The sequence below is a fragment of the Macrotis lagotis genome, chromosome X (genome assembly GCF_037893015.1).
Source record: "Macrotis lagotis isolate mMagLag1 chromosome X, bilby.v1.9.chrom.fasta, whole genome shotgun sequence".
NCBI lineage: Eukaryota > Metazoa > Chordata > Mammalia > Peramelemorphia > Peramelidae > Macrotis > Macrotis lagotis.
Window position 1 is genome coordinate 670125141 of NC_133666.1, and position 10497 is coordinate 670135637.

At 46.4% G+C, this 10497-nt stretch overlaps 1 protein-coding gene across 1 annotated transcript; it reads left to right on the forward strand.

Moving 5' to 3' along the window:
• The first annotated feature begins 615 nt into the window (after positions 1-615).
• LOC141501542 (MORN repeat-containing protein 3-like) lies at positions 616-9670 on the forward strand. Its single transcript, XM_074205604.1, has 7 exons — positions 616-988; positions 3385-3539; positions 4390-4549; positions 6669-6853; positions 8454-8640; positions 8949-9020; positions 9436-9670. Exons 1-5 carry the CDS (start codon positions 844-846, stop codon positions 8520-8522), a joined length of 714 nt encoding a protein of 237 aa, XP_074061705.1. The 5' UTR covers positions 616-843; the 3' UTR covers positions 8523-8640; positions 8949-9020; positions 9436-9670.
• The last annotated feature ends 827 nt before the right edge of the window (positions 9671-10497 follow it).

Sequence of the window (10497 nt, forward strand, 5' to 3'; positions counted from 1 at the left end):
TTGCCTCTGCTTCTTCCTGGTACTGTTGATCAGCTTTGGGCTCTGCTCTTGCAATCTATGGTCCCTTCAAGCTCTTACATTCTCCCATTTAAGATTCCTTGCAACTATGTCATCATTTGGTGGTTCCATTACTGCCCCCATACCCAATCTGGACAGAAGATAATATGGCTCCAGTTTGCTTACAGATATCCCATTCAGGACCCCCTTCCCAGATCCCAGGGAATCTCTGCTACTAAGATCCTCTTAGACATGGGGCCCCAGACCTGGACCCCCAAAATCCAAATACTTCCTCTCCTGGTCTGTCTGGAGCTTCATGGGATTGCCTAAAGTCTCTGGGAGACCTGCATAAAAGGGTTGTCCCAGAAAACATATCTGGCCCCACTATCCCAAATCATGTCTATCCCTAATTTAGTTCTTCTTCCCTGTCTATGTCTTTCCCCTACAGCTAACCTCTTCCAGCCCCTGTTGTTGATTCCCAGGGACCAAGGGTTTGCTGTAGGACACCAGATAAGGACACAAGGCTCTGATACCATGACAATCCCCACTTTGAGCCCACCCACTCTGGCTTATCCATTGTGTCATCATTGCTCCCATGGAAGGGATTGAAGGGTCAGGATGAGCTCAGTTAAGCAGAAGAAGGTACCAGTGGGCAGTACATCGCCCCTGGGGACTGAAAACATCTTGAAATGACGTCTTGATGTTATCTAATAATTGACATCTAGGAATAGTCCCCGGACCCAAACCCTTGACCCAAGCAAACACTGAATCTGACATCAGACAAGTCCCTCTTTCTTTCATGTTTCCACTCCTTCTCTCAGGTCCTCCACTGAAGCTAAGAACTCCATGCCCATCACTAAGATCACCAAGACTTCTAAACCCTTGTGGGTTGAATGGGATAGGAAGGCCCAGAAGGAAGGCCTGAGACATGAGGTTTATGCTGTCAATGGCGACTGCTATGTTGGGGAGTGGAAAGACAACAAGAAACACGGTAAGGACCTTCTGATGATTGTCATGAGGCCAGGGACCCAACTGACAAAACCAATGGCCAATGGGGTCATCTTGACTCTGGAGGTACTCTTAGACTTGTTTTTGTTTTTGTTTTTTCAAGGCAATGGGGTTAAGTGGCTTGCCCGAGGCCACACAGCTAGGTCATTATCAAGCATCTGAGGCTGTATTTGAACTCAGGTCCTCCTGACTCCAAGAGCTGGTACTCTATCCACTGCACCACCTAGCTGCCCCCGCTCTTAGGCTTTTTTTTTAGATTTTTCAAGGCAATGGGGTTAAGTGACTTGCCCAAGGCCACACGGCTAGGTAATTATTAAATGTCTGAGGTTGGATTTGAACCCAGGTACTCCTGATTCCAAGGCCAGTACTCTATCCATTGCACCACCTAGCTGCCCCCCCCACCCCAGCTCTTAGACTTTTAAAACATGCCCATTTTCTCGAGGGTCAGAGGTTCAGGGAAGTCCCTTTTACCATATCCGCAGACTCCAATGATTAAGAGGTCTGGAGGCAGAAAGACTCAAGTTCAAAACTGGCCTCAAGTTTTTCCTAGCTTGGGGGCAGCTAGGTCGCACAGTGGACAGAGTACTGGCCCTGGAGTCAGGAGGACTTCAGGTCAAATCTGACCTCAGATACTTAATACTTACTTAGTTGTGTGACCTTCGACAAGTCACTTAATCCTACTGCCTTGCAAAAAACCAAAAAACAGCTCTTCTAGAAAAGGCAGTCTTTGTATTCTCAGCATCAAACACAGTGCCCTGCTTGCATTCAGTGGATGCTTAATAAATGCCTGTCAATTAATTTTATTTTTTCTGGCACACAAAGCCCCTCTCACATACATATCAACTAGAGTATGGGCCCCAATTTGGCAATCATGAATCCTTATAACTAGCTTTTATGTTTCACATGGATTTCTAACAGGTAAAGGAGGAAGCTTCCTACCTGTGTGACCTTGGGTAAGTCGTGTAACTTCCCTGGGCCTCAGTTTCCTCATTTGTAAAATAAGGGAGTTGAACCAGGTGGGCCTCTTGAGTTCCCTTCCAGTTCTAGATTTTCGGTTCTGTGGAAGATGCTAGGAAGTAGAGCCCTTCAAAAATCGCTCCTTCCTCCTGGGCTGGGCAGGATAAGATAAAGATCTTTGAGCAAGGCGACCTTGGGCTGTGTAGCAACTAAGTGCTGGGGACATACAGATATCACTGAAACAGCTTTGTGACCCTTTCTCACTATCCAGGGGAGACCCTCAAACTTATTCTCAGAGACGGGAAGGCTGAGGATCCCATTTACTATCTATTCCCAAACTTCCATGTCTGGATTCCTTTTCCCTGTTAGGAAGAGACACCAGACATGGGGTCCTCAGGATGCTGACATTCTATCAAGAGAGGAGATATTTACTTAGGTGAGTCTATAAAGACTCCTATATATAAAGACTCCTCCTATAAAGAAAATACAGTATACAAAATAAGGGGCAGTTAGTAGTGCTGGACTTGGAGCTCAGGAAGACTTGGGTTCAAATCTGACCTCCAACACTTCTAGTCTTGTGAATTTGGGGCAATCACGTGGAATAAGGGAATTCCCTTCTCCCAGGGTAGTTGTGATGATAAAATGAGATGTTATAAATTCTTTTTTTTTTTAGATTTTTCAAGGCAATGGGGTTAAGTGGCTTGCTAGGTACTCCTGACTCCAAGGCCGGTGCTCTATCCACTGCGCCACCTAGCCGCCCCCAGAGATGTTATACATTCAAAGGCACAAATAAATTTGGGTTACAAGGTAATTTTGGGAGAGAGGGCACTACCAGAGCCTAGAGGTAAGGAAGGAGTCACAAAAATCTATCTGTAGAAGAAGAAGGTGGATCCTGAAGGAAGTTGGGGATTCAGGGAGACAGAGTCTTGGGAAAAAAAAGGTTTTCCCATGAATAGTGACTAGCTCATTGCATGGATGGTGATGGAAGATAATTAATGTAGAAGGTAAAGAATCACAAGCAGGTTGGTTTGGTTGGATTGTAGCGTACAGGAAGGGGGGAATAATGTGTAATGAGGTTGGAAAGCTAGGTCTTTAGGAAATCAAGTGGATTCTATGAGTTTGGGATTAACATGGTCAGGTCTGACCAACTTCAGATATCCTGAATCCCTAGGCACTCTTCTCTGGACTCTTATCTCCAAGAAAATAAACCAGTTTGGCATCTTAGGGGAGCCCAATGACAAGGAATGGGAATACTGACCTTGGAAGTAGGGTTTTTCTGTTGAACTTTGTCTCAGAACTAGGAAACAGGTTCAGAGAAGTGTTGGGTAAGGAAATCACAGTTGAAGTCCAAATGGGAAACACTTCCTTCAGGGAGAAGATAGGAAGGTAATCTGAGTCATGTCTGGTGTTTCTTCCCATCAGGAAAAGGAATCCAAAGATGGAAAAAAAGTGGAGCTATCTACCATGGAGAATGGAAGTTTGGGAAGAGAGATGGTTATGGGATCCTCAGTCTTCCTGACTCTAAGAATAAGTATAGGAAGGTCTACGCTGGCTGGTGGAAAAACGACAAAAAAGCTGTGAGTTTGAACTGTTCCTCAGCAAGAGGAGATCTGGAGTAGGGGTTCAAGGGAAAGAGGGCTAGGGCTGCCAGACTGGGCTTGGGGAGACTGCAGAGGCTGCTGCTTTATCTGGGGAGGTTAAGGGAAAATCAACCCCGACATTAAAGGAGGAGGCACTCAAAAATCAAGGAGAAGAGGTCTGAGAGAGGGTGATAGAGGGAACCTCAGGGTCAACTCCCCTCAATATCACAGGAACCAAACCCTTATCAAACAGGAAGCAGGAGAAAAGAGAGATACAGGGAGGCAAAGTTGGCCATGGGGCTAGGTCTTCCTCCTACCCTGAAACCGGGGGAGGGCTAGGAAACCTCTCCTTCCTGCTCCCCTAAAAGGTGCCACCCACACCCTAGGTCTCTCATTTCCTGGCTTTATTTTCTAGGATGGGGGCCTTTGTTATAGCCTCTCCGGTACCGCTAGGCTTCCTACAGACTAAAAACTTCCCATGCTATTATGAATGGTAAGAAAAGGTGGAAGAGAGGGGAGGCTAGGTGGTGTAGTGGATAGAGCACCAGCCCTGGAGTCAGCAGTACCTGAGTTCAAATGTGACCTCAGACACTTAACAATTACCTAGCTATGTGGCCTTGGGCAAGTCACTTAATCCCATTGCCTTGCAAAAACAAAAACAAAAAACCCCACCAAATTCTGATTCTGTGTGACCCCAGTGAGCAAGACATATAATGCCCTCTTGGTCTTAATTTTCTCATTTCTAGAATGGGAGTTATTGTTCTTTCACTAGGTCATGGACTTTAGAGGATTCTTAATTGTCGATTGAAGGGATATTGAGGTGGATTGACCCCTCTGCCTCTTGCAGGGCTATGGCATTAGATACTTTGGACCCAATGAATATTATGAAGGAGAGTGGCAAGATGGCCTTCGAGGTGGCTGGGGTCGCATGTACTATGCCAATGGAGACATCTACGAGGGCCAGTGGAGTCATGGCCAGAAAGAAGGGGAGGGCATGCTCCGCCTAAGTAAGTCACATCTAGTGAGTTCATTCTCAAAAATTATACATTTACCAAATTGTCCAACAGAAGTCAAATAAATATGTGTGCCATCTGGCAGCTCAGCATGTCCCAACAACAAAGACTATTCAAATTGGATGACAAGGGAATGTATACTCCAACATACCCAACATTCCGTGATCTCATCCATGTGAAGAACACTTTCTCCAAAGATGCAGATTCCAATTTATCCATGCCCACCCATCCTAGGCAGTTCTTATCCACATTGTCTCCTGAGTTGTACCATTGTACTAGAGGGCTTCCTTCAGGCCTCCTGCCTTTTTTTGAGGTTACCATGAAGCCCTCATGCTATCCATTGGCCATCTTTGCTTTTGCTATGTGAACAAACTACTCATCCTTTTTGAATTATACCTATATTTCTTTGAAAACATCCTTTATGGGGTGGCTAAGTGGCGCAGTAGACAGAGCACTAGCCCTGGTGTCAGGAGGACCTGAGTTCAAATCCAGCCTCAGACACTTAATAATTACCTAGCTGTGTGGCCGTAGGCAAGTCACTTAACCCCATTTGCCTTGTAACCCCCCCCCCAAAATTAAAAAACTCCTTTATGCCATTTAGATAAAGACTTCAGTTACTTAATCTCTCTGGGTCTCAGTTTCCTCATCTATAAAATTAGGAAGTTGCACTTGACAGTCATTTTGGTCCTTTCTAGATATAGGATGGGGGGGTCATGAGCTTAAAAAAATTTTTTTGGTGATATCTAATTAGCTTCCTTTGTAATCCCATGTATTTTATGTACCTAAAAACAATCTCTCTCTCTCTCTCTCTCTCTCTCTCTCTCTCTCTCTCTCTCTCTCTCACACACACACACACACACACACACACACACACACAAACAGACACCCTAATTAAAAATTCCTGCTTAGACCTTCAATTCTATGCTCTTAATAATGCTTTTAGGGAAGCTAGTGCTGCAGTGGATAGAGCACCAGCCCTGGAGTCAGGAGGACCTGAGTTCAAATCCAGCCTCAGACACTTAATAATTATCTAGCTGTGTGACCTTGGGCAAGTCACTTAACCCCATTGCCCAGTCAAAAAGAAAAAAAAATAATGCTTTAAAATTTTGCAGAGTGCTCAATTAACCATGATCTTTGAGTCTCACAAGCCTAGGTATTACATGTATTATCACCCCTATTTTACACTTAAGAAAAGTGAGATTCTATAGTTTAGGTGACTTAGCCATATTCACACAAGTAGTGAAACAGGTTCTTTCTGACTCTTAAGTCCAACATTTTCTCCGATCCTGCGCCAGTTTGTGAAATTATTTTTATTGCTGAGTTTAAAATCTCATTTTCATTTCACTTCCCAATGAACCCCATCTCCTCTCCATTCTCCCTTGTAACTGCTAAATACACTCAAGCAAACAAGTCAACATATTGGTAATGTCTGAAAATGAATGTGTCCTAGTCTTGGTCTGTTGCTTTTCTTGACATTATTGTGGTCACTGAGTAATCTGTTCTTCTGGTTCTGATTGCTCTGCTCTGCCTCTGTTCACCGAGGTCTGTCTCTCTAGGTTTCTCTGAATTCCTCAGACACATTTTTGTTTATGGTAGTTACCTTCAGATACTACACCTTGCTCAGGAGAGGGAAGTGAGCTATTGAAGGTCTTAGTTCCTAGATGGGCAGTCGGGAGCCTCCCCCTTCTGTCTGGTACTTCTTCCCTCCATCCCTCCCCCCTCAGCCCAGAATCATCCTTCATAAAATTCAAATAGTATTTTCTTCCTTCAACATTCACTTACCTTCTCGGTACCAGCTGTTCTTCGACTAAACTGTATCAGTTATGATGGGAAAATGACACAAAGACGCCCCAGGAGGTCCGGGTTCTATTTGTAGACCCCAGAGCAAGTCCTTTTCCTTTCTCTAGCGCCATCATACAAAAGAGGGATTTAAACTATTTATACTCCCACCTCACACCCTAGTACAGTGGGATGGATGGATGGATGGATGGATGGATGGATGGATGGATGGATGGATGGATGGATGGATATTGGATCTGGATCCAGAGGGCCTAGGTTCAAATCCAGTGCCGGCTGGGCTAGCACTCTTTCTCTCCCCTTTACTCCTCCACAGGTAATGGAAACCGCTATGAAGGTTTCTGGCAAAATGGGAAGAAGAATGGGACTGGCCGCTTCTTCTATCTGGACCATGGGCAACTCTTTGAGGGCTTCTGGGTAGATGATATTCCCAAATGTGGAACCATGATCGACTTTGGTCGAGATGAAGCTCCTGAACCCACCCAGTACCCCATTCCAAAGGTCAGTTGGCTACATGCATCCACTCTTTTTTCCTCCTTTTCCAAAAAAGCATCAATCCAACATTCTATTAAGCCCCTAGAACCCTGGCATACCATATAGAGATTGGAAGGACCTAGGTTCAAATTCTGATTGTGTAATCCTGTGGATGACTTCCCTTAACCTCTCCCTGTCCCCTCAAACTTGGCCTAAATAGATCTCTAAGGTTCTATGATGCAAAGCAGATGGCAGTCTGCATTATGGAGAAAATTTTCTCAAAATAAGTTCCCTAGAGGGATAAAAATCCCAGATCTGGGCTTCTTCCCCCACCCCAACCCCAACCATAAAAATGTACCGGGCATGCTCTTGGGTGGTGGGAGTTCAAAAACAAAGGAAGAAACATTTTCAGCCTCATCATTTACACACACACAAGTACCAATAGAAAGGACACCAAATTTGACAAAGGTGTTTACAGAAAATGCCAAAGCAGCTAGGTGGCCCAGTGGATAGAGCACTGGTCTTGGAGTAAGGAGGATCTGAGTTCAAATACAGCCTCAGACACTTAATGCCTAGCTGTGTGACCTTGGGCAAGTCACTTAACCCTATTGCATTAAATAAAAAATTTTTAAAAGAAGATAAAATGCCCATGGTGAGGAAAGGTCTTGGTTAGTAAATGGCACCCAAGTTGTGCTGTAAGGGAAATGAAGGAGTCATTCTCTCTATCACCCCCTTTCTGCCTGAGCATCCATACATTTAGGAGGTTGTAGCAATCCTCCCAGGACACAGGAAAATCAAGATCCTACAGTGGGACAGTCTAACAAGCAAAACCTCCCAGAAGACTTGGGTTCAATTTGTAGACCCGGAGCAAGTCGTTTTCATTTCTCTAGCCCTATCACACAACAAGTATACTGCCCACCTCATAACCTGGTACATGCAGGGGGATGGATGGGCATTACCTTGGCCTAGGTTCAAATCCAGACTCTGATTCTTATTGCCTAGGGGCACTGGGCAAGTCCTTTGTCCCCAGTTTCCTCATCTGCAGGTGGATGGTTGGTTTTGGCAGCCTTTGATGCCCTTCCCAGCCCTTGGCCTATGATGCTATGATCCTTTAAGGTGGGAAGGCAGCATGGGGAGTGATTGAGACACTGGATTTGAAAGTGGGAAGATCTAAGTTCGAATCCTACCTAAGAGGACAGATTTATGACCTGGACAAATCACACCCTCATGAGCTGCTGTGAGGATCAAACAATTTATGTGTATCAGACCACAAGGTGCTTTGGCCTGTCTCCACATCCACTCTGGGGAGGACCCCAAATGTTGGGGCTCAGAAGCCCAGCTGCTAAGTTGGCTACTTACCTTGCAAGGCCTTGGCAGGAGAGTCACCCACCTCTCTTCTTGCTCAGTCCCATCCCTCCTCCCACAGGGAAGGAGGCAGGACACACCCAAATCCGGGTGGGCCCCAAGGGAGAAACAAGAGCCTTTTGTTAGAGAACTCAGGGCTGGCCTTGGCCAGGACAGGTCGGGTTGGCAGGAGGTTTTAGATGGCAGCTCAGCTCCCAGGGTCAGCACCTCCCTCACCTTTCCAGAGTTCACACTGACCCTCGGGCTCATCTCTTCCCTCTAGATTGAACTGCTGAATCCGGATCAGGTGCTGGAGGACGCCGTAGCCCCGTACTTACAAGGGAATGATTGAAACCATCAGTAGAAGCAATGACAGGGACTGAATCAGTGGATGCAATGGGGGGACTGATCGGGAGTTCCCCCTTCCCCAAGGCCAAGTCATCAGGGTCCTTGGGGGGAGGCCATTCAGGGTGGGTCAAGCTGGTAAAGGGAAGATGTAAAGGGGCCCTGTGTCTGCCCTCACTTCATTCCCTCTGAGGGGGCTTTGGGGGGGACAGATCTGGGATGGGGGTGTGCAGACTGAAAGTAGCTCTCTGTTGTTAAATGACTCCAAACACACGCTGGCAATTCCCCCTCCCTCCAGCCACCATTCTGCCAAAGGAATGGGCAGCTGGACCAGAGAGGGTGGCCGGCCTTGCATCCCAGGGTCAGCCGCTTTGCCCAAGGCAGAGTGATTCTCTCTCAGCCTTCAGCCTGAAACTCTTTTTACTCCCAACAGCTCTCCAGTCTTAAAGAGCATAGCAAGTGAGATAACCTAGGCCTCATCCAGCTCTGCTTAACAACTCACTGGGTAAATCGAAGACATGGCTATTGGGGAATATCTACCCAGCTCCAACATTCCTCACTGATACTGTGGGGCTGGGAGAGGTCTTAAAACACGGATCAGGTTTGGGATGGGGCTTAGAACACAGATCAGGGCAGGAAAGGGGCTTAGAACACAGGTCAGGGTTGGGAGGGAGCTTAGAACAGAGGTCAGGGCTGGAGGGGGCTTAGAACATAGTTTGGGGTTGGGAGGGGGCTTATAATACAGATCAGGGTGGGGAAGGGGCTTAGAACATAGTTCAGGATTGGGAAGGACCTTAGAACAGAGGTCAGGGCTGGGAAGGGGCTTAGAACAATAATTTTCAGAACAGAGAAAGGTTTTAGCACAAATTCAGAACTTGAGAAATATTAGAGTCCATTTAGTCTTAGTTCTTCTTTTACAGATGAGGAGTCTGGCCCAGAGAGGCCAGCTAATTTGCCAAGGTCACAGAGCCAGTTAGCTGCTGAGGGCAGGACTAGAACTCAAGGCACCTGGCTCCCAAACTGGGGACTCTGTTCTCTGACCATCAAGATGTAGACTCCCTGCACCCCTTTTCACCCAAAAGCATTATATGAAGAGTGTTTTGAGGGATTTTTCTTTAATCTTAGTAAAGATTTGGTCATAAAAATTTACCAACATATCCTGGGTTCTGAAAATTCGTTGTCAGAGAATGCTGGGCTTGTTGAGGCTGAGAGCAAGTGTCAGGGTTTTGAAGGAAATGCTTAATCCTCACAATGAAGGGATTGTGGTCATCTCAAAAAGACTTCCCGGCCTGGCCCCAGGCTGGAATAGAAGGAGGGCCCCCTGCCCTTCAAGTGCCATAAAGGCATTTCTGATTGGCCCTGGGCAGCAGAGCCAGCCCCATTGCCCCCTTTCTCTGTGATCCTGTGTTGGCCCTGGGCACCATCCATGACTGGGAGCTTGGGTCTTCCCCCACACTTCTGGGTTCCTTTAAGGCAGGGACAATACCCTCCTCTGTATTCTCCCCTGCACTAGGCAAAGAATGCCCGTCCCTAGGGCCAACCAGAACCAAACACCTGTGAGTATCTCCAGGCACATATACATATATCCTTTCTCCAAGCCTTCTCTGCTCTAGGCTAAACATTCCCAGGTCCTTCAAATAATTCTCCCATGGCCCTTCCAAACATAGGTCCCCTCTGATAGACTTACTCTATGAATGGGTATGCCAGTATTCTTCCTAAAAGCTGTAACTCAAGACTCTGGCTACGGGCTAACCAGGGCAGGGGATTCACACACCCACATTCTGGACCCTTAATAACTTAGCCTAAGAGCCCATGAGCAAGGTCACTCATGTCATCTGAACGAATCAGACTGGCAGTCCACTAAGACTCCAAGATCTTAGTACATGAGCCACCTGTCATCTAGAATCATGGCCAGGTCTAGGACCAGGCAGACCACACTGCCCCTGCTCAGGATCAAAGATTATATCTATATAGATATAAAA